The 27,152-nt window shown below is 28.8% G+C and overlaps 1 protein-coding gene and 1 long non-coding RNA gene across 9 annotated transcripts; one reads left to right on the top strand and one right to left on the bottom strand.

Annotated features, from left to right (window-relative positions):
* Nucleotides 1-8,531: 8,531 nt before the first annotated feature.
* On the bottom strand, nt 8,532-10,692 carry LOC112756101 (uncharacterized). Its single transcript, XR_003179157.2, has 4 exons — nt 10,435-10,692; nt 9,427-9,553; nt 9,126-9,280; nt 8,532-9,021 (listed from the first exon to the last, which is right to left on the bottom strand). It is a non-coding gene; the product is annotated as an uncharacterized lncRNA (long non-coding RNA).
* On the top strand, nt 10,446-15,538 carry LOC112756100 (uncharacterized). Of its 8 annotated transcripts, none has more exons than XM_025804529.3 (6): nt 10,446-11,372; nt 12,753-12,946; nt 13,120-13,375; nt 13,628-13,803; nt 13,929-14,220; nt 15,343-15,538. In XM_025804529.3, the coding sequence occupies exons 2-6, from the start codon at nt 12,895-12,897 to the stop codon at nt 15,404-15,406; spliced, it is 840 nt and encodes a 279-aa protein (XP_025660314.1). In that variant the 5' UTR covers nt 10,446-11,372; nt 12,753-12,894; the 3' UTR covers nt 15,407-15,538. The 8 variants fall into 8 exon arrangements, with proteins under 8 accessions (XP_025660314.1, XP_072054516.1, XP_072054518.1 ...); XM_072198415.1 differs by having other exon boundaries at nt 10,865-11,372; nt 12,070-12,946; XM_072198417.1 differs by having other exon boundaries at nt 10,865-11,372; nt 12,070-12,978.
* The last annotated feature ends 11,614 nt before the right edge of the window (nt 15,539-27,152 follow it).

Genomic DNA, 27,152 nt, shown 5'->3' with positions numbered 1-27,152 from the left:
TTCAAAGCAAATATAAATGTAGCATTTACTATCATAAGAAATTTTCCATTGAATATTTTTATTTTTTAAATCCAGGTTCCACAGGACCACAGCCATATCTTTTCAAATACCATTAAGAAAGGATGCAAAATATAAATAAAAAAAAAATTCCGCTAGGGAGCCAATGGAATATTTGTACAATGTGTATAATGGACTATGAGTTAAAAAATGAATATCACCCATACGGCCATATTATCCAGAATAACCATCCGGGTAACGGGTACATGGATAATAAACATCTCATGTCATGAAACCACTCATTCCAGGGTTCACCAATAATCGAACTCTTGACCTTTCGAATCTAGAGCTCTGATACTATGTCATGCAATCACTCATTCCAAAAGTTTAAGCTAATAAGAAAAGATAACACTAATGGTTATATCTCTAATACTGAATCAGATATCCCTAAACCTCTATTGTACACATTGTACAGATATTCCATTAACTCTCTATACTCCCTCAAAAAAAAATAAACTAACATAATATAATCCTTTGTTTAACAATGCATGGTGATGATGCTATGTTTTACTTGTTTGAAGAGATAATATATATATATATATATATATATATATATATATATATATGTTTTTAATTTTTTATGACACCCAATAATCAAAATAAAAATAGAACGAGATGCATGGCAAATTTGGTCAAAGAGAAAGTCTCATTGATGCAAAATGGTCAAACTCATCTTCCAATTGATGAAGTACACGTGGCACAATCTTAGTAGGATGAAGACCCTTCTCTTTTAGGTGGGGTCCTCTACAACGGGATTCAGATAGAGTTAAAAAAGTCAAAAGGTTGTGATTAATTAGCCGTTGGATTGAAATTTTTTCTTTTGAAAAAAAAAATATATTATAATGAGAGAGAGATAGATAGTTGACCATTTACTTCTTTTCATGCAATGCAAGTTTTGGAGTCTTAAGTGGGACCCACAAACCACTTGAAATTTTAGAATAATGCTCAAGCTTTTTTTAGGACTTGTGATGTGATGAAAATGATTTCATAAAATTTTGATATGTATTTGTTATTAATATGATATGTTTCTTTTTATGTCTATTCTTTATTTTAATTTCATAGATTTATATATATATTTCAATTCCAAAATATAAATAAATAAATTGTTCCTCAATTACATGCTTACTAATATTCAATTTCGCAAACATGATATAAATGCATGATCTTTATTATATGTTTTATAATTTAACAGTTAGATTAACAAAATATACATCTTATAGAAAAAAAAATTATAAATATAGTATCACTTTACTTAAATGGATATGAATAGCATTTGATCTTAACTATGTATGTTTTTCTACCTAACATAGAAGAAAATTCAAACAATAAGAAAGAATTACTCTAAAGTTTCACAACCACTAAAATATTTGATTTTTGAAAGCATGTGCCAAGTGTCTGTTTTTCTTTTCTTTTCTTTTCATTATTTTGTATTCTACTTTTGGAGGGAATGAATATGCTTTAATTAATTTTAAACACTTACTAATATATAGGACAAGATAAAGAAAGCATTAGACATAAACATGAAATTAAAATTCACTTTGATATATTTAAAGGCATCTTCCAAAACACGATGTTTCCTTTCTTTAATTTGCATCAATCTACATTTTCAGAATCTCTTTTTTACTTTTCATTTTTTTTTATTTTTGTTTACTAATAATGGTATGGGGTGATCCCATACTATTGTTTTTTTGGCACAGATATTGAGTTTCCACGCCTTTTAAGATAACAATTTACAATCGATTGTAAGACTTTAAAAAGTTTAAAGGGATATTTTAAGAAAATAAAAGAAAAAGAAAAATTGTAAAGAAGAAAAGAAAAAAGAAATTGAAGAAAAACGTAACTTCCTTTGGCTTTTGTGTCTTTACCCTTTTTGTTTTTTTGGTAAAGACAAGAAAATTCAACACCAACCAAGGTGGAATAAAAGACTTAGTTTCGAAATAAACAGAATATAATAATAAAGGGTTATATATATATATATAATGCAAATTTGACTCAATAATATTCATAGCTCCTATGACTTTACCTTCATTTTCAAAAAACAAAGTATTTTTTACTACAAAAAATAACACCGATAAAAAACATAAATTAGGGACAGATTATATCAATGGAATTAGTTTGTTGAAATTATCAACAAAAATTTGTGATAGATTTTTCTTTAATAATAAAAGAGATAAATTTTACAAAATTTACCAACAGATTCGTAATATGTAGTAATTTATCATATTTTACTACAAATAATTATTTTAGTAGAATATTTTTCATTGTCACTAAATGTTGTTTAAAAATATTTTTAATCTTGAATGATTATACCAATAATCTTTGAAACAAATTAACCGTATTTTTTTTCTAAAGTTAGGAATAAGATTCGAACTTGCGATCTTTAAATGAGTACAGAAAGATTATGTCATTTGATTATGAATAACCGTTGAAAAAATTATAATATTTTTTATTGACATATATATCTTTAGTCATTAATATAGCTACTATAAATAAAAAAATCAAAATAAAATTTTTCTTTTCACAATTATTGACAGACAAAAATATGTTAATTAATTTTTTGAGTTTTGATAATTAATTACCTTCAAAAATACTTTTGAACAAAATTTTATAACTAATTGCTATAAAAAATATGTTTAATAAATGCAATATTTTACAAATAATGACCATAACACAATCTTTTGAAAAAACTAATTTTAATAACCATAAAAATATATTCATTTTTTTTATAAGGATTGAATAATTTATATCACTAAAAATTTGACTAATCTAACTATGCTCAGAAAATTTGATTAATCCATCCACTCCTTTTGTGCTTTGGTATCTTCAACACAAAAATCAAAGATAATTCTTTAAAGCTAAATAAAAGCAAATTCTTATATCTACTTTTAAATTATGATAAATAGTTAAATACGCACAAATCAAATCTCTTTCTAAAATTCTAAGTAATAAATAAATTTGTTTTTATTATAAATTAGTTTTTGGCTGCTATCCGCCTATTTTTTAGAGGTAATTTCAAAACATATTATTGAATAAGTGAAGTTTTACAAATAGTTATTTTTGTTACTTAGATTATTTCTTTATCAATAATGAGTTTACCATTGTAATTATTTTTTAGTGTGAGTACATAAAGAGTACATAGTATATAAGATGTAATAACTCAACAAATATTTTTTAAGGGGATTTTTCATTCTGTCCAACAATGAGAAAAACTTATTTCTCTCCCTCTCTTAATCCTTTTTGGTTCATCAAACTATCAATATTACAGCTTGAACAACTTAGGACATGAAATTTTTTTATTTTTTTTTTCAAATAATAATTTTAAAATAGAATAATTCTTTTTGTGCAAATTGTAATGACTTGTGTAATGGTAACATCAGTCATAGCCATATAAGATAAATTCTGACACTTTTTTTACCGTTAATCTGAATATTCGGTAAGAGCTTCAAAATAAAAAAAGATGTGTAAAATACTAATTAACGAGCTTCAATGGTGATCACCCTCACCCTCATGCCCTGGTGGGTCGTTAGGGAAATAGAAGTACAGCCTATGTCCCGAATTGGCATGATGATACAGTGGATGACCGTCTTCTGGTATTACTAGAAGGTTGTCCTGACCATCCTTTAACATCGGCCGCATAAGCTCTTCCAGAATTCCACGTAGTTGCAAAATCATGTAGGGCACCGTCTCCACCGTGGTATTTGAGAAGACTTTGTACGGTATAGGTTCTTCTTCTGCCTCATCCTTCTCGTCCACGGGAGGCATAACGAACATATTTATGCCAGCTTCCATTTTGAAGTATGTGCCGGGTTCGAGAGGCCAGCGAAGACAAAGAGGACCTGGGGACGGCGGCGCTGATGACCTGGGAACCGCGACGAGGACGGAGGGCTAGGGTACTGGGTACGGGGTTCCTCTCATGCCCTAAGCTATTCAAGCTGTGACGTGGATGGTTTGATGAACCAGAAATGATTAAGAGAGGAAGAGAAATAAGTTCTTCTCATTGTTGGAGAGAATGAAAAATTCCCTTAGAAAATATTTGTTGACTTATTACACTTTATATACTATGTACTTTTTATGTACTCTCACTAAAAAATAATTACAATGATAAACTCATTATTGATAAAGAAATAATCTAGGTAACAATTTTCATAAATTATATATATTTTTGGGCATATAAAAATATTTATTTTCCCTTGATAACTTTTGTTCAAATTATGTTTGCAATTACCAAACTGAAAATCTAAATACTCAAAATATGCAGATTAGACAAGACAATAAAAGAATAAGACTAAGATGGCAGAACTCAAAATTATTGACGAAATTAAAAAGACTTAACATACAATAATAGTTAAATTCGATAAATATATAATACCTACAATAATCTTGCATTGCTGTGTTGTCGTGACTTTGTGATTATGCAATTGTGATTATGCAACTCCAATAATCGTATAAGTTTGGGAAATTTATGATTATGGATATAAAAGAAAGCACGAAGTGAATGTTGAATTGAGAATGAATATATATAGTAGTAATAATAAGCATTTTGCAAGAAATAATAAAGGATAACAAATGTAATTATAGTTATAATAATAATTTATTATTACACGTGTGAAACATAAGATAGGGTTAGTCAATTAGGAAGTCAATGATGGACTATTTTGGACATCTTTACCACTTTACTCATTTATTTATTTTAGAAGATTTTGATCATTTTTTCTTATATTACAAAATCCACTGAATATAAAATACGCTTTGAATGAATCTTTGTTTTTATTTTTATTTACTTTTTTACCCAACTTTTTTTTAGTGAATAAAATCCTAATGTTGCCTATAAAGAAATACGGAAAAAAAAATTCTCTCTCAGCAAATAAAAATGATAAATTCATTATTTATATTTGAAATTTAAAATTCATATAAAGAAGACGACTAGGTATTCATTTTTAATGATGATAAAATTTTAAAAGAGTACTTTAATTTATTTTAGAAGTTATCCTTTTTTATTTATTTCAAACTTTTCCTGGTTCAGAAAATTTTCTAACAATTTTGGATTGTTTGTTTGGTTTGAGTGTTGACTTAGCTTGTTGAATTTTACTACTATACTTGATTTGGTAGAGGGGACCAATTACCTATGTTTTGGAATTATAGTTGAATAATCTTATCTCATAAATGTAGATTAGACTATGACTTTCAAAAAGTTATATTCTTTAAGATAAGTTTAACAACATTATAATATATGAGATTTTTCTGATTCATTGAAAGTTTGAAACGAGTATTTTTATCACCAAATAAGGTACCAAGGACTATCAACAAATTAATTGGCCTCGTTTCAGTAATTTCAAATAAATTTCGTATAGGTAACTTAATTGTCCTAAGCGTGTTGACTTTCCAAGTCAGTAATAAGATAATTCATTGTTAAAAATAGGTTTAATTATTTTGTTGGTTCTATAGTTTCGTGAAATTTTAAATTAGGTCTTTATATTTTTTTTCTTTTTAATTAGGTCCTTATACTATTTTTTTTTCAATTAAGTCCCTCTTAGTAGTAATTGACTTAATTTTATAGGGACCCAACTAAAAAAAAAAGAATTAGTACAGAGACCTAAATAAAAGGATAAAAAAGTGTAGGGATCCAATTAAAAAAAAATTTGGTGCAAGGACTCAATTAAAAAAAAAAAGTATAGAGACCTAATTGAAAATTTTGCGAAACTATAGGGACCAGTAGAGTAATTAAACCTTAAAAATATTGTAATAGATTTATAATTTTTTTTTTAAAGTTACCAAATAAATTCTTTAAGAAAATTTTGTGATAGACTTATATATATGTCTCTAAAAAACTGCAATAGTGAACTTATAAGTCTATATCAAAATAAGATAGAAAATTGAAAAAGATAAGAGAAAGTATAGGTAAATATGTAAGTGTTGTAATTTTTAGAGATTTTTTTTAGTATTTTTATTTAGAGATCTATAAGTTTATAATAATTTTTTTTTCAAAAAGTCTTACTTAATTTTATGTTCTTAAAGAATTTATAAGCTCGTTACAAGGTTTTTATTATCCTTTTCTTTTTATTGTAATTTCCTAAGTGGTGAAAATTTCTTGTACATTTAATTTTAAACTCACATTCACGATGGTCATATTTAAATTTCTTGTTTACAAATAGTTCCTGTATTCACCTGGATAAAGTTATATGTTAAAAAATAAATTTATTTAAACCTAATTAATGCGAATTTTACTAAAAATTATACTAATTAATATTAAATACTAATAAATAAATAATATATTAAAATCAACTCGTAAAATTTGTATTATTATAAAATTTAAATAATTATTGTCAATCATGCATGATCAAATGAAAACATACATAATACTCATTTGGCAAAACAAAAAAATAACAATAACAGCATATAGTCTTCATATAATATTTGTTCAATAATAATAATTCATAATTTATTTTGTAACTCCATCAAAAAAGTAATTTAATGGAAACGGTTGAATGATATTTGTTTAATTTCTGCAACATCAAAAAAAAAAAAATATAACATAAGCAATGCTAAAGAAAAATTTGACATAGAAAAGAAAATAATAATTACTCGCAAATATTCATACAATTGTTAAAAGTTATCAATTAAATTAAAAGTATGCATCTGATAAGATTAATCATAGCATTGATACAAGAAACAAAATTTCTATAATTATAATTGAAAATATGCAGCGTATTAGTTGGAAAATTTTGCCTCAAAGTATATTTGTCTTGCAATTTTTTTATATACATGTCATTGTCATGATCATTAATCTTAAGTAAAAAATGAAGAGAAATTAAAGTTGCTAATCCATCATCCTCTAAACTGCATAAATTAAACAATTTGTAGTCAATAAGATGAATTCTAAATTAGGACATAGGAACAAACTTAGCAAAAAAGATAAGAGAGTAATGTATTATTAAAATAGAATAAATCAAATCAAATCAAATATAATGAAATGGCAAATAGATAAAAAGTGATGACCTTAAATATTAATGAGGGAAATTTTAGAAATAATAATAAACAAGATGTGGTATTAGCCATAAAAAGGTACGTCAATAACTTCTATCTTAGAATAATTAATAGCTAATTATAATAATTAGATCGTTAAAAAAAGGTTAGAGTCATTAAAATTGAAGCTAAAAACTCAAAATATAAAATTAACAATAAAATTAGATGTTCAAATGGTTTTTAAATCAAATTTCAACAAAGTTATGGTGCACTTATTTTTCTTTGTAGGTAGGTTTGCTTTTTTTTCCTCTTCATCTTTTATTATCGTCTTTTACGCGTTGATGCTGCTGTTTTGTTTCTTCTTCGTCTTTTTTCTCTCCCGTTATTATTGTCTTCTTCTTCTTTTTCTTTTTTTTATATATATTCAATAAAGATGCTGAGTACAGAAATTTTGATACACAGCACAAAAATTTTAATATACAATATAATATTTTTTTGTGTTATATATCAATAAATTTTTATATTATGTATAAAAATTTATGTGCTATATCATCCATAAATAATTTAAGTATTATGTATAAAACTTTATGTATTGTGTGTAAAATCTATGTGCTTTAATTTATAATAAAATTTATGTACTAAAAAGACTGCAAAAACAAAAAATTAAGTGATAGATGCATGTATTATTTTTGCTGAATTTGTATCAATTTAGTTGGACTTGACTATAAAAGATGTTTGTACATACAGGATCACCATAAAATTTATTAGGTCAATGTTTAGAAAGAACGAGTCAAAGCGAAAAACTTAAAGGAGTTAATTAGTCTTGGAATAGTGAACCAGATATATATTTGATGTATGTATTGACCTTTTTTATGATATATTCATAAATCGATGCATGTATTGTAATATAGATTACAGTTTAGAAAATAAATGTATTAATAAAAAAATCAATATATGTAATGGAGAAATAATTAAGATTTAGCCATAAAAAACATATTTTTATTTTTGTAAAATTCAGATACTTCAATATATATATTTGTGTCTTTTAAAAATCAATATAAATCTAGCTAGCATATTATATACATATAGAAAAGTAACTTTTAGAATTATAAGTAATTGAATTATCTACATTTAAATGTAATTGGCTCTGCTTGCATCAATTATTATGTAACTAAGATTAAGAAAAATAACTAATTAATTATGTTCTCTGCTTTTTGTAAAACTTAGAGAGTGAAAACTCACATCATGGAGAAGGTACCAATATTCTCTTCCAACATTGACACTCAATTGTGACCTCAATCTCTCATACTACACACGTCATCCAGATCGCACTATAAGCATTAATCTTTGCTGGTCTAGAAAATTGGACCAATATAATGCAAGTGACATACACAACCAAAAGATTTACGTGGTTTTGATTGAGGTGCTGACCTGAGTGCCAACCTAATTGGAGTTGGTCGGATTTCAGCCAGGAATACTTCAAAAAGTGCAGACTAAGAATGAACATCATATACAGAAATACAAAATTAAGCTTTCGACCTTACAAATCACAATACAATAACGGTACTCTCTAGTATTTAATTTAGAAAAAGTCTAGGGGCCAGCACTTTTATTAAAATTTGGCCAGCACTTAACCAGCAAAAGAAAAATGAATAATCCCACACCATTAGATGCAATCTCACACCATTAAAAACACTAATGTTGGCTAATTGATGGTTACAAATCACAAACCTGCTAGCCCCCTAGCACTCCTCAATAATTTATACTCACTCAACTTAAATAACAGATATCATAAATCAAAGAGATATTAGTTGGTAATGTGTTCAACAAAAGAGTTAGTCATAGACCTTCTTTTCATACACTTTCTGAATAGGAAATTAGTTCAAGCAATCAAGGTTCGGAGTCCATTGTCTGCTTCACACCAAAAATAAAGAAGGGAACAGAAACTTTCTATCACAAGTTGCATTAACAACGTCTTGCTTGCATCCCGTTCTCTTGCATCTGCAAATACAAATGACTAGAAGTTGTGGTATGCATGTATAAAATACAAGTATAATGAAATATAGCTTTTGAAAATAGTCATAGACCTCAGAATTAGAACTTGCCTGCATACACTCATCACACACCCTGAATGAAACCCTTGCAACATTGATGCTAGAATGATTTGTGATGGGGAAACTCAGCAAGGTCTTGCCACTTCATGAACTTCCCAAAAGAACCCAGAGTTTAATAATCTTGATAGATTTCTCAGGCAAGCTTTCTAATCAAAAGAATTCCGATCTTTCCATGAGTTTACGTCTTACGAATTTCAGCCCCAAAACAAAAACAAAAGGGGACCAGGAGGGCATGCTTGATATCAACAAGTGAAAATACCACAAGTAGACAACTGATCAAGTTAACCCTTACCCACAGTTTATAATGATGATGGCACAATACCCCGGTGGTCCACTGAAGCAACTTCACCTCATTTTTCAAAAAGCTATGTCATCCACCTAGACAAGCAATGCTTATGTAGGTGCTCCGGCAAATCTGCCTAGAAAAATTAGTGGTCACAAAATCAAAATAGCAGAATAACCAGTTTATATCATCATTACAAAGATCTGCGTATTTTCTTATTCTAAATGCTCTACAGGATGTACTCATGTATCTGAAATTATTCAAAAGCTAGAACCGGACAATTATACATGAACTAAGCATGTCTCAAACCAAAACATTTTCTGGTTCAGTCGCAGTTTAAAACTCTCCTAATAATAAAAACAGGTATGTATATCATATGAAATAAAAATTCAGAGCTTCAGAATCCAAGTTATTTCAAATGGTACAAATTGATTGATCTATATCAACAACTAAAACACAACCCGAGTATCCAAATATTCAGGAGATTTCAATAACAAAATATGAGGTAAGAACAATTTCAATTTCAATTTTCAAAGCAATCTTGCAATTCTCTGCCCCTACACAAGTCAACCAGCATATCAAGACAAAGTACTTCTATAAATTTTCTAAGTTCTAATAGTACATGAAAACAACCGGCGAAACTATATAACATTTCAATGAGTAGCGTGCACACTATAGGAAAGTAAAAAATATTCAACGAAATCATTCAATTTAACCATTATTTTAGAAAATCAGCAATTTAGATAAATAAAAATTTATAAAATCAATATTATGCAATTACTAACTCAGTAATTTAAACAGGATAAAAAATATTAATGTAGTCTCCAATTTAAATAAAAAGAAGCAATTCCATATCAGAAACCAAGAACACAACAAAACCGAATAATTAAATAAAACTAAACAAAAAAAATAAAGAAGCAAGAACAACCTTCACAGTTTCACAACACAGCAGCTGAGCAATCATCAACAGAATGTGTTCTCAAAACTCAAAATCGAATAAAAAAGAGAGTCATGTACCTAACAGAGGCGAGCAAGGCTGGAGGCGACCAAGGCTAAGCTCGGTGGAGGGACAAATCGCAGCTGAAGGCAGCACAACTGGAGGAGAGACTGGAGGCGGCACGGCAGAGGGAGAACTCGGGCTTCAAGAGGGCGATGGCAGAGCAATGGGGGACGTCGTTGGCTAGAGAAGAGAGAGACGCCGCCAGATGGAGCAGAGGAGGAAGCTGCGATTGAAAAAACAGAGGGACAACAAAGGCTGAAGCAGAAGAGGACGCGGCGACGACACCCTCTGACGGAGGAGAGAAGTTCAGCGATGGAGAAGGTGGCTGCTAGGGCTGCTATTAGGGTTGGGTTTGAGTCAGAAACCGTTAAAAACCTGTCGGAAATTAAAAAATCGGCTGCTTATTTCAAAAATCGGTCAAAAACCGTTAAACCGGCCGATCTGACCGAATCGGGTCCTGGCCACTTTCAGGAAAAAAAAAAAAAAAATTAATCATTTTCCCTCCTCTCTCTCTCTCTCTCCCTGGCTCTCGCCTCTGAACTCGACGCATGAACGCAGAGAAGAGAAGTGAGAACTCGAAAATTGGAGGAAGCAGCTCTGCATCTCGTCGCCGTTCTTCAACGTTCAGTCACCGCCGCCGTCCACACTGCTACAGATTCGTCGCAAGGTATCTGTTCCGCCCTCGTTCGCCGTGCTTCGGCCTCCTTTCTGGCCGAGATTCCGCCTCTGTTTCGCCGTGATTCCGCCGCTGTCTCGCCGAGGTTCTGCCGCTCTTCAGCCTCTGTTCCGTCGCGCTCTCGTCTTTCAGTTCGAGCTGCTTAACCCTCTGTTCAGCCCTCTCCGTCGCGTGTTGGTGCCTCTGTTCAGCCTATCGTTCAGCCATCTCCGTCGCGTTTTAAAGCTCCAGCTCCCCCTCTCTGATCTGTTCGAATTTCAGAACGTGCACCTGCCTAAGGTGATTTCTTTTTCTTTTTCTTGTTTTTTTTTTTTGTATTAATTATTCAGTTATTGTTTTATTTGATTGTTGTTTTAACTTTTAATGGTTAGTATGCTGTTACAGTTCTTGTTTTGTCGTTGGTTTGCTGTATTTTAAAAGTTTCAATTGTTGTTTTAATGATTAGTATGCTGTTACAGTTCTTGTTTTCAATCGTTCTAGTTTCAATTTTTGTTTCGCATTGTTACAGTTACAGTGTCGAAGCATTGTTGGTTTTAATGATGATGCTGTGAGGCTCTGATAAAAATTGAAATGCATGTTTCTTAGGTCGTCTGAACACAATTTATGAATTATGATTGTTCTCTTGTTTGTATCACTGGGAGCACAGCTTAGACAGTACATTGATGCTACACTAGATCAGGTCTTAAAAATTAAAATTGACTATCATCTTATTAGAATCCCAGAATTTGAGTATCACTTTCTTACGCTATTGAGGTTCCATTCGTTGCCATTCCTTGCTATATGCTTTTAATTCTATTAATTGAGCTTTTAATTCCATTCGTTTCATCTTATTTTTCATGTTTCTCATACCTTTTCATTATCCATTATTATTCTTATTCATGCCAACTGTGCTTTAAGAATCTACCCAATATTTAATCAATTGAAATCAACATGACTGAAAATATATTATCCTGTATCCCTTTGCTCCTCATTACAGTTGAACAGGCTAATTAGGCACTTTTTGTCTTCCATTGCTCAAGCATTTTGTGCTCATCAGCTTTTTTTCCCCTGCTTTCCCTGCTTTAGAGTAATATAATTCTTCAACTATATTCTATCATTGAGAGGAGTTTACCATCTATGAATTTTTGCTAGCACAATAAACATGGAACAAAGTTAAACATTGAACGAAGTAGCTGAAGGTTCTTGAACATGACTCTTCTCTTTTGAGTTTGATGATTTTGTTATTTGACTTCTGAGTTTATATTTGGTGAGATTATAACACTTTGGTTGTTGTAGTACTTTTGATTTGGATGACATTTTAAAGTTTATATTAGACTATAATTATGTTTTAATGTGTTAATTTATATTTTATTTATTATTTTATTATAAAACCGTTATTCCGGTTGAATTATGGTTGAATCGGTTAAACCAATAAACTAGTAATTAGAGCGGTTCGATAACTGATTCGGTTTTCAGAACCTTGGTGATGAGTATTGTTGCTGATTACTTGATTAAAACTTAGAAGTTAATTAGAAATTTTAATTTTGTGAATTTTTAATGATAAAATGTGAACAAGTTATTATGTAAAACTTTGAATTTTATTAGCTTAGAAATCATTGAATTTGAATATTTGAAAATTGTATATTGAATTTTTAATAATTTTATTATATATTTAATTAGACCACCACGGTTCGACCTTGGTTGGATCAGTAAATCGTTAAACCGGTCACTTGATCGGTTTAATGACCATTTCGGTTCTTGCAACCTTGGGTTTGATTGATGCAGTGGAGGCAGAGGAAGAGGAAGAAGCAGCTGGTATAGGATGCATATTCCGACAAGAATCTCAGCACTGCCTCTCTTTCTTCCCTTCCGAGGTGCCATTTCCTTCCTCACAACCCTTCTCCCTGTCAGTTCCCTCTCATTCTCACTGTCTCTTTCTCTCTATTTTACGTGTTTTTCTTTTAAACTTCAATACAGCTTCGTGGCTAAAAGTACTTCCTGTTTCATTTACTATCAAAATCTAAACTTGATGCGTCATTGTCTTCAGAGAATAGTTACACTTTTTCCTTATTATCTTCGGGGATTCGCAAGTCATCATTTTCACCTCATTTGCAACCCGGTGGTAGAAAGCTGAGAAGGGATTTTCCAAAAAACATGGCCTGTGGTTTGGATAACAAGACAGGAACTGCTTTATTTCGCCCTGCAACAGATGCGTACGCACCTGAGGCTGTTGAAGCCTTGAGAGCTGGCAAGGTTATTGCGGTCCCCACTGACACACTCTATGGATTTGCTTGTGATGCTTGGTATGAGCTGTTCTTTTTCATATCTAATTACGTTTTATCTTCACACAGTACAGTTTTTCTCATTACACTTCTCCCATATTAAACAAAGCATGTGAAAATAATCACTTCATCACATTCTTTTATAATATGTCTCAGTTTTTTTACATCGGCAAAGACTGGTCTTGTGTCTCAATGTCTCATGACACTGCAATGGAGACAGATTTATGAATGATTGGTAATTACTTATTGCCTTGTATTGGGGTATGATTGTAGCTCGCTGGAAGCAGTTAATAGGATTTATGAGATCAAGGGTCGAAAACATACAAGCCCTCTGGCTATCTGTGTTGGAGATGTATCAGACATATACCGTTTTGCCGTGACTGACCACTTGCCACATGGCCTGCTTGATTCCCTGCTTCCAGGGCCTGTTACAGTTGTACTAATTCGAGGTTTGTAAGTTACTCAAAATGAGTTTGAAGCTGTAGCCTTATTTTGTTCTGTCAACATTTATTATATAAACATCAAATTCGGTTGTGATCCTACATATGTGATGGTATGCCTTGATATTTTACAGGCGATTCAAGTGTTCTTGAACAATCTTTGAACCCGGGATTTGATAGTATAGGAGTTAGAGTGCCTGATAACAATTTCATTAGAGTCATTGCTCGCGGTTCAGGAACTGCCTTAGCACTTACAAGTGCAAACCTTAGTGGACAGCCAAGTAGTGTTTGCATCAGAGATTTTGAGAATCTTTGGGAGCATTGTGCTTTTGTATATGATGGCGGTGTGCTTCCATCAGGTCGAGCAGGTTCAACAGTTGTGGACCTCACTACACCACACAAATACAAGATACTGAGACCTGGAAGGTAGATATGTTTGATCTAAATCTTTTAAGCTGCATTGCTCAAATAATATGATTATGCATTTCACCAATTGTTTGTGCCTATTGTTAAGGGTCAAATACTATTTGTGATAGAAAGGTGGTTTCTGATATAAAAGATTTTACATAACCGAGACCCTTAACGGACTTGGTTTAAGAATCAAAGATGAGTTTTAAGTTTTAACCCAAAAATTATAAGTCTTTATGTTTTTAAACATTGACAATTCAAAACTTCATTTTCTCAATTTCTTAAACAAGAGTCTTTATGGAGTACTAACTTAAGAAACCCTTATAAAAACTAATGATACTAAATATCAAATTAGGAAAACTTAATAGGCTGCAAAATGCATACAGAAGGCTATAATTATTTTTCTGTCAAGACTTTTTGTTTCACTTTCACATGGTGAGGTGAAAAGAGTAAATGGTCAAATTAGTTCTTGAAAGATCACACGTTCTCCAAATTGGTCCCCGAAAGATTTTTTTAATCAAATTTGTCCTTTAAAAATTTTAAATTAGTCATGTTAGTCCTTACGTCACTTTCTTTGTTAGTGTCAAAATTTGCTAATGTGACACGTTAAGTGACACCATAACACACACCTAAAAGTCTTAATTGACTATTAAGATAATAAATTTATAAAATTATATCAAATTAAAACCTAATTGAGAGGAGAATTTGAGGCATTGGAATCTCTCAATTTGGGTTTGATGTGGTCTAATTTCATAAACTAATCATGTTAATAGTCAATTAGGACTACTAGGTGTATGTTGTGATATTACTTAACGTACCACATCAATAAACTCTGACATTGTTAGCAATAAAAGTGACGGGAGGACTAACATGACTAATTTAAAATCTTTAAAGGACGAATTTGATTAAAAAAATCTTTTGGGAACCGATTTAAAGAACGAGTGATCTTTCAGGAACTAATTTAACCATTTTTCAGGAATTAATTTAACCATTTACTCTGATCATTTCAAAACTACTCGTTTCTGTGTTTTAAGATATTTGGTTACTTTTATAATTTGTTTTCGTGGTGAATTCTTTGTTATATGGACCAGCTTATATGGAATTACAATATGCATTACTTATTTATTTTGCAATGTGCAGCGCAAAGGAAGAGACAATTGCCATCTTGGAAAAGCATTCTTTAGTTGAATCAGCTGCCCAGTAAATAAGGGGTGATTATATTTAATTATTTATTCGTACGCAGTGCCACGTTCAAGGCCTCAATTGTATTTGCTTGGACATGTGAGAAATTATGACCAAACACACTTAATGTGAATGAATCTTACGCTTCACATGATTTCATGTTGTGTAGTTTTTTATTTTATTGTTGATAAGATTTTCTTCTATGCTTAGGGATTTGATCATGTAAAACTTTTATACATAAAAGGATTGATTAAAAGTTTAAAACTTTAAGTGTTTTTTCCCCCCACAAATGAACTTAACATGTTATGCCAATTGAGACTATCAATTTATCGTTGTTCGCATCTAATGGGTGCAATGATGGGAATAAAATGATTCAAAGTGCTGTTTTTTTTTTTTTTTTTTCTGGACTTGGATTCTCTAAAATTTAAATTTTACTTTAAAGAGTAATGTGTGATTTCTCACTATTAATTTCATAGGTGAGATCAATAATAAATATGAAAGAAAAATTATTCAATGAGAGAAGATCACATTTTATTCTCTAAAGTAAAATTCAAACTTTAGAGGATTCAAATCCTTAAATGTTTAAGATTAATATTTTTTGGAAAATTTAAATTTCTATAGTATTTATAATATTAAAATTATTAAAAATAATATATATTTTTTTTTACCCTCGCTAGTCGCTACAAGAAAAAATTACTTGTAAATGTCAAGATTTTTTTAATGTTATGAAAACACAAATGGGTCCCACAAGGCAAGTTGGTGGTTGTATCTACCTATGATAATTGCAACAAGAAATTAAAAACAGGAAGTAGTGAGGAAATTTCACTCCCCCATACTTTTTGGTTATATGTAACAACAAAAAAAGAATCTTAATTAGAATCCAAATTCCACACAGATAAGAGAAACTATCATCGAACATACAACACACATCATCATCATCATCCATAGCATGTTATGGTCAAGTGAGATTCAAATACATACAAATTTTCTGGGAAAATAACCATGTTATCAAAAGCAATTTCTAGTTATTATATCCAAGAGAAAAAAATAATTAATTTTATTTTCAGTCATTTTTTCTCAATTTTGAAAAGGACTATATACTTTCCTATATACATGCTAATATTATAAAATAAATACATCCGAGCACATTAAGAAAATAATATTTTCCTATCCCTAGTGCTGTGTATTGTTATTTATTATTAGCCCTTTTGTTTTATTTTTGACATAATTATTAGTTTAATTCAAATTTAATTAAAAAAATATATAATGTTGGTCCCCCAAAGAGTTCACTTTTGCTTTCTGGGCTATGAAGTGTGGGCCCAATGAAAAGGCCCTATGTAGCATTAAGAAATCAGAATCTTCGCCCATGCATTAAAAAAAAGGAGAAGATGTTTCTTATTTTTTGGCCCTTTTTTATCCCGAAATTTGTGGGGTACCCCTTTCTAATCCCATTATTGGACCAAGTTGCAGGGAATCTAGATCATGATAAGTTGAATAATAATATCTTTGATCTCATATATAAAGGTCTTATTTTGTTATGTCTTTTGTTTAATTTATTTTTTGTAATAAATTTTAAATTTTAAAAATTATTTATTTTTATACTTTTTAAATTAAATATTAATTTTTTATTTTTTTTAAAATTAGACATCACCTTTTAGACACCATAATAATCGACTTTATTTAATCTGTTTTACTACATACGATTGGAGATGTTAAAAAGAAATTTACAGAATAAACGGAATGAAACTCTGAATTAAGAAGAGAGGCTTTGGATGTAGAAATTAAAAACGAATGAATTAGAGATGAAAATTGCAACACAAAGTACCATCACATGAAGATTATTATTAGAAGGAGACACAACAAAATTTATTTGTAAAAATTCTGTTTTATTAAATTTATAATTAAGTAATTGTAGTTTAAAATTGTATTTTAAACCCTTCTTTCATAATTTTAAAGCATTTGTAATTGAGTTTTTGTTGTTTAAAAAATATTAAAAGAAAGGAAATATTTCTATGTGAATATTAAAGATTGGATTATAAATGATGTTTTATGCACTGATATGTAAACCATATGAAACAAAAATAAATAATACAGAAAAATAATGAAACTACAATGCGATCTCTGAATTTGGATTCATGGATCCTACCATTTTTTTAAACGTCAGATCCTACAATGTTATCAGAAGAGATAACTTAAAGAATTAATAAAATAAACATTATGTGAAGGTAATAATTATTAGGAAAATTAATAAAAAATAGACATACAAATTAAATTTTTTTTAACAAGAGATATAACGATATTTTTATCCAAAATAAACATTAAAACTAACTATATTTCATCTAAAAGAGTGAAGGATACCATATTCTTATTATACATAAATAAATTTGATTTTGCATTTTGTTGTTTTTTTATGTACTTTATTTGAGCTTTAGTGTTTGACTCATATCTCTCTCTTTTAATATTCTCAAAAAATAATTTATAAATTTGTTACTTTTGTTAAAAATTAAAAAAATAAAAAAAAAGTTGTTCAAAATTTTGTAACAATTTTTTTCGACTATTGTGATCCAGAAATTTTTATTAGAGGTTAAATTTTTTTTGTCCAGAATTAAGAATGAAACTCGTATCCCAAAAAAAAAAAATGTCATTTGAATTATAACTCATTAACTAATAAAAATTAAAACTTGAGATCTTACCGTTGAAATCTTTTATTCACCTTGGATTTACCACGCAAATGCAGTCTTGCTATTGGCTAAAAAGAATATAATAAATTTTTTTTTTTGAGAATATAAGAAATGTTAACATCACTATAAACGTGTTTTATGTTTTTCCCTTAACATTTGCAATATTAAAGGACTTATACCTTCTCCCGTACCCATAACATTATTGAAGCAACAATTAAAAGAAAGTAGGTCAGATGCCAATTAACTTTAGTAGTTGTATTTGGATTTAGGTTTTCTAACTATACAAATTGCTAAAATAAAAGAAAGTGAGAGCTAAATATTATTAAATTAACATGCTACAACAACAAGACTAAATTTATATATATTGTTCTTTATACATTTTTAATTTTATATATTGTTTTTTTTTCCTTTTTTATCACTTATAAAAATTTAGTGTTAGATAAAATAGAATAGTTGTTCAAATCCGTCCATGAAATTTTTAGAAGTAAACATTCTAATTTTCAAAAAAATTTAATACACAATATAATTTCTAGCGTTTATTTCTATTACTGTCACTCAATGCAATTCCTAATCAATTTTTTCTATTATTTGTTAAAAAAAAAAAAGATGACAGATTAGTTTCTGTAGTTATTTCAAAAACTAAATGAATAAATCAGTCTCTATAGTATAATTATTTCAAAAATGACATCATAAATTCTTTTTCTTTATAGATATACTTCTAATAATCAGTATTTCTTATATAATATGACTCAACACAAAAATCATAATGTAATGGAGAAATAAAATGAAAAAGATTTACATAGAAGGCTATAAGAAAAAGATGCTTTTGGCACAAATTTTTTCAGTGTGTTTTTTAGCAGTAGTGAAATTACCTACAATTTCATAACAGAGGACTAACAAAATTTTTCCCTTAATTTCATTAAGATCCACCTTAATCAAACTTAATTTGTTAAAAAATACATATATAGAATATGCATACTCCCAACAAATTTAATTAAAATGTTCAATTTTTACTTAATTCTATTCTTTAAAAAAAAAAAAAAAAACCCCTCGTAGAGGTAGGGGTGGCAACGGGACGGATAGAGTGGATTTTTGCTCTACCCGATCCTACCTCGCCGTACAATAACTCGCATAGAATCCGCCCCGCTTCTATCCGCGGGTAGTAAATCACATAGGTGCAGTCGACTTCACGTGAAGTTGATAGTTGACTGATTTGACTACTTTTTCATCTAACAATTCTCAACTATCAACTTCATGTGAAGTCGACTGCACCTGAGTTTCCATCATATTATATATATATAGCGGGGCGGGTATTACCTAAACCCGACTCCGCCCCCGCCCCTCCCAAAAAACCCGCCCGGTGCGGGGCGGGTAATTACTCGCTCCGAGCGGGTAGGGACGGAGTGGGTACCCGCGGATTCGGGTGGTATTACCATCCCTATGTAGAGGGGATAATTAATAATATATTTTTTAATAATATATTTTATTTTATATTTTTAAATACTAATAATTAATTAATAATAATAAAATATTAAATTCTAATCACACTCTAACATTTTTTTTAACTAAGGAGTCCATAATAAGGGCCATTAGGGTCCATGCTTGGATTGATTCGTTGAAGCCTAAACCATTTAAATTAAGATAAAAACAAAGAGAGATTAAAAAGGTCCAAATATTTTATTCTTTTGGTGAACATTATTTTCGTCCGGGAAACCACACAGAACTTTCGTACACCAACGTTGGTATCTTTTGTCCATTCCACCTGTTTCGTGGATCATGGCTGAATCATCATCATCATCTACACCACAAGATTCTATTCACACTAATTCAATCCATACATAGATAAGATTATCAATTAATTTTTACCATTAACTAATACCATGGTGACCGTACTTAATGTTAATCACAAGCAACCATGATGGCATGGTTTCATAAAATCTCCTTAATCACAAGTTGTTGTCACACTTGGCAAATAATGATTGGAACATGTTTCAAATATAGATTTGTTTTTGTCTTTCAAAAATTTTTGTTGAGTTTTTTTTTTTTTTTTTAATAAGTACTCCTTGATCAGTTTACAAATATATTTTAATTTTGAAATGACGAATTAACTGGTGCTGAACACATCTATTTTTTTAAGTAAACAATATGTAAAAGGAATATCTAACATTGTTGATAAGATTTTCTTAATTTTAAAATTATGTAGCCTACATTATTCGGTGTCATTTGATTATAACAAAAATTAAAATTATGTTAGAAAAAACACAAATTAAAATAAGAAATTTACAATAAACCCCTATTGATAAAATCGACACTCCGAATTAAATCCAGCGAGTCATATATATATATATATATATATATATATATATATATATATATATATATATATATGGATAATTGAACACACTACTTACAAGGGAGAATTATTTTGATATTATTGTTTTCACAATAAATACAAAATATGATGAAGAATAATATCTAGTATTTATCTCTTCATAATAATTTTTTTTAGGGGAACTTTTCATAAATTATGAATGGCTCTCATTATCACGAACACAATGATTGATAGGGAAGAATGGGAGCAAGAGATTGTACATATTTTAAAAATAGAGTAAAGTATCGTTTTTGTCCCTAACGTTTGGGGTAAGTTCTATTTGTGTCCTTAACGTTTAAATCGTTCTATTTGTATCCTTAACGTTTATAAAAGTGATTCAATGTGATTACTATCAATTATACTAACAAATTAGATTATATTTTTCAATTATTCTCACTTGGATGTATTCATTCTCAATTAGGTCTCATTTGGATGTGTTCGATTTTAATATTATACCCACTATTTGTGTTTAGATTCAATTATATCCCTAGAAAAGTGAATTATGTAAATGTTGTAGGAATTAGTTTCAATATTTGATGAGCTATTTTTCGGAGTAAATCATCGATTCTATCCCAAACATTTGTATTCTAACTTCAAGAAGAGATTTTTAAAACTCAAACTAAAGCGTTCATGATGTGTAATTGACGGCAGGATAACATTGAATCACTTTTACAAATGTTAGGGATACAAATAGGACGATTTAAACGTTAGAGATACAAATAGAATTTACCCCAAACATTGGGGACAAAAACAATACTTTAGTATTTAAGAATATTTGTAGGTGTAGATTATTTGAATATGAATTTTTTTCCCTCACAAGCTAAGAGATGGAAATACAGTAAAAAATATTATCAAGTAAAATTACTATACTTAGTGAAATAAATTAATAGTGAAGATTGAAATAAAATATTTTTAGTTTTATTAGACAAAAAAGAAAGTATCAAATACTTATTTAAACCAAAATTGAAATTCACTTTATTAAATAAAATGGATAAAATAATTGTAAAGAACTAATTAAAAAAGATTATTTTAAATTGGTAAAACATTATTTATAAGCAAATAAAAATGTGATTATTAGATTAATAATAATACTAATTCAACACAACAGCTAGCTTGTTAGCCTATAATACTTTTTCATAGCATGTAATTTAATTAGCATATTTGGTGAAAAGAACTCTTAAAAAGATTCAGACCATCCAGTTTACCATTAAATACTATATTAGAACAAATTGTGGGTCATGGAAAAAAATCTTATAGGACTATTTGGCCAGCCCAGTTTGTACCCTTAAATAATTGTGATGTAGAATCCCACGTTTCAATATTAATGTCCTTTATGTGGTAATTTTTCTATTATCTTAATTTAATTATATATGTTGTTTGGGAAATTAATTTAGCACTGTCGTGACGTTATCGGATTCTAACACCAGAAAATATTTCTAGCCCCTTACCATATAAATAATAGAGAAAAATCTAAAATAATTTTCGACAATTATCTCAAAAGATAATGAGACTTTTGATAAAAAAAAAAAATTCAATCCAATCTTTAATAATTATTTTAAAAGGATAACGAGATTTCTGTGTCAAAAAAAAGTTAATATTATTTTTTTTGACACAATAACTAATTAATTTCAAAAAAAAATAAGGACCGAATCGAGTGTTTTTTTTTTTTCGTTGTCTTTTTAAAATAATTGTAAGAAGTCGGATAAAATATTCACTCTAAATAATAAATAATAGACCGAAGGGTTGTATGATTTGGTCAAACATTGCGTCTCAAGATTATGATTTATGAATGAAAAAGAAAGCGATTTGCTACTACCACAATAATATTCTTACTCATTCTCAAATGATTTTCAGTGAAAAAAATTATTCAATATTAATATGTATAGTTTTTTACCAAAGAAGGTTGATTCATCTCACCCCTTGTTTCTTTTTTTTTCCCCCTAAATATTTGATTAAAGTTTAGTGTAAATAGAAAAAAAAAATCTATTTAAGATCTCATAACTTGTTGTTTTCAACTTGAATATGATTTTTGTTTATAAAATATATAAAAGATAATGATAGCTAGTTTAATAAATATGTTTTTTTTTTTTTTTATGTAAGTCTAATTAGTATATCTCTTTTTGTTTGTATCCATTATAATTGTTTGAATTAATTGCCCCATAACCTATGATAGTTGACATTTGTAAAGTGCCATTTTACTTTGCCTGCAAGGAAACTAAACCAATCTTCACAAACAATAATGAGCATGTGAGTATTCATTCCTAATTTTGAAACTAAATAGTCTAAAGTCTAAACTTCCCCTAAGCCATTCTTTTTGTAAACTATATTAAGCTATATATATAAAAGAATAAAAAAAAATAAAAAAATAAAAAATGATAATCAACACAACTATCCAACACTATCCTACGTATATATGATGTATACGTAGAGTGATTACATTGGATGCAAACACAAAGTTCTCAAATTTTTGAAGTCTTTGATGTTAACATTATAAGCTTTTAACAAATGCGAAAGAATATTATGTATATTAAAAAAAATTTGATTCACTGTTAGTGTAAAATAATTTTATGTGTATATTTAATTATGTAATATTGTATTAACAAAAATAATTATTTTTCACCAATGAATTATAATTTAAATGATATAATCTCCTCATTCTTATCTAAAGATTTTAGGTTGGAATCTTACTTTTAAAAATTAAGAGGGAATAAATTGACCATTTATAAATATAAATCCTTCAAGAGAAACTTTAGTAAATAACAAAAAAATTATAAAGTAGATTGATTATTTAAAATAAATGCGTCATATTATAATTAATTTAATAGTTTATATTAAGAATATAATTATTTTTATATATTCATATTATGATATTTTCCCATACGCATTAAATATTTAAATATTACCATACACAATAATTATCCATATGGTAGAAACTATATAGAATTTAACCTTTTATTCTATACATGCACGTTTGAAGCAAGGTAAAAGTTTTAAAGTGAATTTTTTTTATCTGAAAAATTAAAGAAGTGTATGAAATTTAACTACTAAGTTAATAGAAATATTTTATCATTAATCATAAAATATATAAAAATTAATTAAATACTTTGTGACAAGTTAAAACATTTTTTATTATGTGATAAAATATTAAAATGAAAAATTATTACAATCATAAATATATATTTTGTATTATTATTTAAATCAACTAATAAATAATTATTACTAATTTATATATATATATATAATAATTATTGATGAATATTTTGATAAAATAGTCGAAAATTAATAGTTCGATACAATTGATAAAATTTGTTAATTAATACTATTAATTTATTTCTGTTGAGGACAAGTAAGAATATTCAAGTATCTTTGTATATTACTACATTTCTATTATAATATTATTCTATGAGTTTAGTATAATTTTATGACCAGGGATGGAGCAAAAGCTTTAAATTAATTAGAGGGGCCAACATAAAAAGTATAACCGGAAAAAAGGACAAAAAAAAAAATTTATGAGAGACTAAATTATAAAATAAGGAATTTTTTATATAAAAATTATTTGGTTAATAAGGGGTTCTATTGTCCCCCTTTCTATACCGTATTTAAGTGTTTATGACTGATCATGAGTTTTTCTACATGATCATTTATTTAAATAATTACTTCAACATTTAGTATGTCTTTTTATACTTTGTATAACTAATATAAGATTGGAAGTGTTTTGAGTGTATCGGAAACACCGGTGTTCCAATTGTTTTAACCGTGATCTGAATTATAAAAAATATATATAATATACATTAATTAAAATTAATGATTAAAATAATTAAAACACCGATATTTTCCATACACTTAAAATTTTTCCTATAAAATTAACTAAAAGTATCTATATAAGGAATTAGTTCACATTTAAACAAGTTTGATTCCTTATCTATGAACAACGTGAGTTTTTAGTCTTTTATTAGATACTAACTTGTCTCTGTTCTAAGAAAGATGCCTAATTTTACACTCACATAAATAATAAGTACTACTAATAATAATTAGTCTTATGAACATTTAAAATAAACATGTAATAATAATGTCACATGGTATAAAAACAATTGCAAAAAATTTACATTATTAATGGAAACATTTAATTTAGTATTTTATTTGTTTGTGTGAATATGAGTTTAATTTTAATGTACTAATAGTATAAAATGTTTTATACAGTCGTATAATTATATTTATTTTTTTAATAATAACTATTTAGGTAATCAATATAAAAAATAATTATTTTATTAATATAATAATATATAATTAAATACACGTATAAAATTATTTTACACTGATAATACATTAAGATTAAATTTATAATGTAAATATTTATATAAGTTATTGTTTCTAGGAGTATGAAGCTAGAGAGAATGTGACCTGAAATAAAATATACATAATAAGGTGATTTTATCCTCACGCAACTTGGCGTATTCAATTGCAACTAAATGAATATGAGATCTTTGCACGTTGTCTATATCAAACTTCAATTTTCGTGTAATTAGCAAGAACTATATGGCCCACTAGAGGGTAGATATTTTTATCACACAAAAGAATTAAAAGATTAGATATTTCCAATATTTCACGTTTTATTATTTTTTAATTATATTATATATACTAAAATAAATTGTAAATTTTAAATATTAAATTTTATATTAAAATTAATTATCAATATATATATATATATATATATTTGATATTTTATAAAAAATATATATTATTATAAATAAATTTAGTTAATTATTTGTCTATTAAATATTTAATTATTTTACTATAATATGTATAAATATACAATATTATATAATACTAATTTATGATTACTTTTTAGTATACATAGAATATTTTTATATTATCATTTCCCCTTTTTTGGGGTTTTTTGTTTAAATAAATAAAAAAACTAATTATTTACAAGCAAACGTAAAAAGTGAAAAAGTTGTGATCAGTATAAGCAACTTATACCATTATTTCATAATATAATAGATTATTCCGTTGAAAAATTAAATTGTAATTTCACAATATCTTGAGATCTTTAAAAATAAGATCCAAGCATGGGCGTGAATGGCGAGGACCCAACACAACATTGCTCTTATGAATTTGATAACATTTTTAGAAACACAACATGTATTTAGATAATAGTTTTTAGAATAAATGATAAATAGGTCTCTGACATTTTTTTTGTAGATATTTTTGTCCTCAACGAAAAGAAAATACATTTAAGTTTCTCACCTCCGAAAAATATGGACATTTTAATCCTTCTGTTGAGTTCAGGCATTTGGACTGGACGGAAAAGTTTGATCTGGCAGAGGTGGGCTGACTTGGCCGTTACGGAGGCCACGTGACAGGGATTAATTCGAAACAGGACATATAAGTCCCCGCAACGAAAACGACGCCGTTTTGGTAACCTCCCCCAATCTTTTAAATTCCTCTGCCCTTTTCTTCTTCCTTCGCCCTTTTTCTCTTCCATTCTTCTTCCTCGGCCCCTGCCTCCATTACCGCCGCACAGCCGCGCCTCCGTCAGCCACCATCAACGCCGGTGACCTCCTCCTTCCTCTCTTTTCGCGTCTTCTTCCCTTTCTCACTCCCTTACTCCCATTAGTCTCTCTCTCTTCTCACCTTCCTTCCACCCACTGTTCGTCCGCGACAACCTTCTCGGCGACCCATTGCCGCCGCGCCGCCGTCTCTCTACCGGCGCACCACCGTCGCTATTAGGGCCCAACCATCATTTCCTCTCTCTCATTACCACCCTTGTGCTTTCCAGGTCTTCTTTCTCTCTGTTTAATTCACTATGTTATTGCAATTAGTTAATTAATATTGTTTAGTTAGTTTTGTTTAGCTAATTTCAATTATGTTAGATTAGTTAGTTACATTAGGTTGTTAGAGAATTTGGCGTGGATAGTGGATTAAGTCTTGCTTGCTTAATGCTGCTGTCTGTGCAATTACTGTTTGTAGTTCATTATATGTAGTTTGTTCAATTGTTCTTGAGTTGTTACTTGTTAGGATTAGGGTTGGTTAATGGAAATTGCTGAGACTGATGTTTTACACCGTTGCTGTGTAAATTCTCATTGTTAGGATTAGTTAGTTTCTTAATGCATATTGAACTTCAATTTTGATTCAGTGAGACTTGATTATTTGATCTACATTCTCTACGTATAATTGACTGTTGAATTCATTGGAAAGAGTGTTGACTGAGTAAATTACATGTTCTTTGTACTGTTTGTTGCTGCAACTTGGATTGTTACTGCTGTTTTGCTGCTAGAGCGATGTGCTTTTCTTGAAATTTTAACTGTCAATTGCTCAAGCTCAATCACCCACTTTGTTGTTGCTTCATGTTTAGCTGCTGCTGATTTTTCATCACATGTTGGCTTGTCCATTCCCTCCCTATGAGTGTATATATAATTTTTGTGTGCTTAATTATCAAGGAATTTATATGGAATGTAAAATTGTTTATTTGACTTTGGAAAATGTACTATGTACTACTGAGATGCTGCTGAATTTTAAAAAAGTTTTGTTTTCAAAACTCAATCTTCACTTTGATTGATTGACTTGGTATGCACGCTTTTCGCTTTGAATGTTACCAAGGCCAATTAATCACTAACCCGGCTTTGTTATTTATCTGTTTAGTTGAGATTTTCCATTCTTATATTTCACTAAGCTGCTTCATATTCCTTATTTCCACTCATCTTTGAAGAGTGTTT

The sequence above is a fragment of the Arachis hypogaea genome, chromosome 6, assembly GCF_003086295.3.
Source record: "Arachis hypogaea cultivar Tifrunner chromosome 6, arahy.Tifrunner.gnm2.J5K5, whole genome shotgun sequence".
In the NCBI taxonomy this organism is placed as follows: Eukaryota; Viridiplantae; Streptophyta; class Magnoliopsida; order Fabales; family Fabaceae; genus Arachis; species Arachis hypogaea.
Note: the sequence above shows the minus strand (reverse complement) of the source record. Positions and strands in the feature narration are given on the sequence as shown.

Coding starts and splice junctions, on each gene's coding strand:
- LOC112756100 (XM_025804529.3), top strand. CDS start 12,895: ATGCATATTCCGACAAGAATCTCAGCACTGCCTCTCTTTCTTCCCTTC. Junction 12,947..13,119: donor TCTCTTTCTTCCCTTCCGAG/GTGCCATTTCCT, acceptor CATTGTCTTCAG/AGAATAGTTACACTTTTTCC. Junction 13,804..13,928: donor TACAGTTGTACTAATTCGAG/GTTTGTAAGTTA, acceptor GATATTTTACAG/GCGATTCAAGTGTTCTTGAA.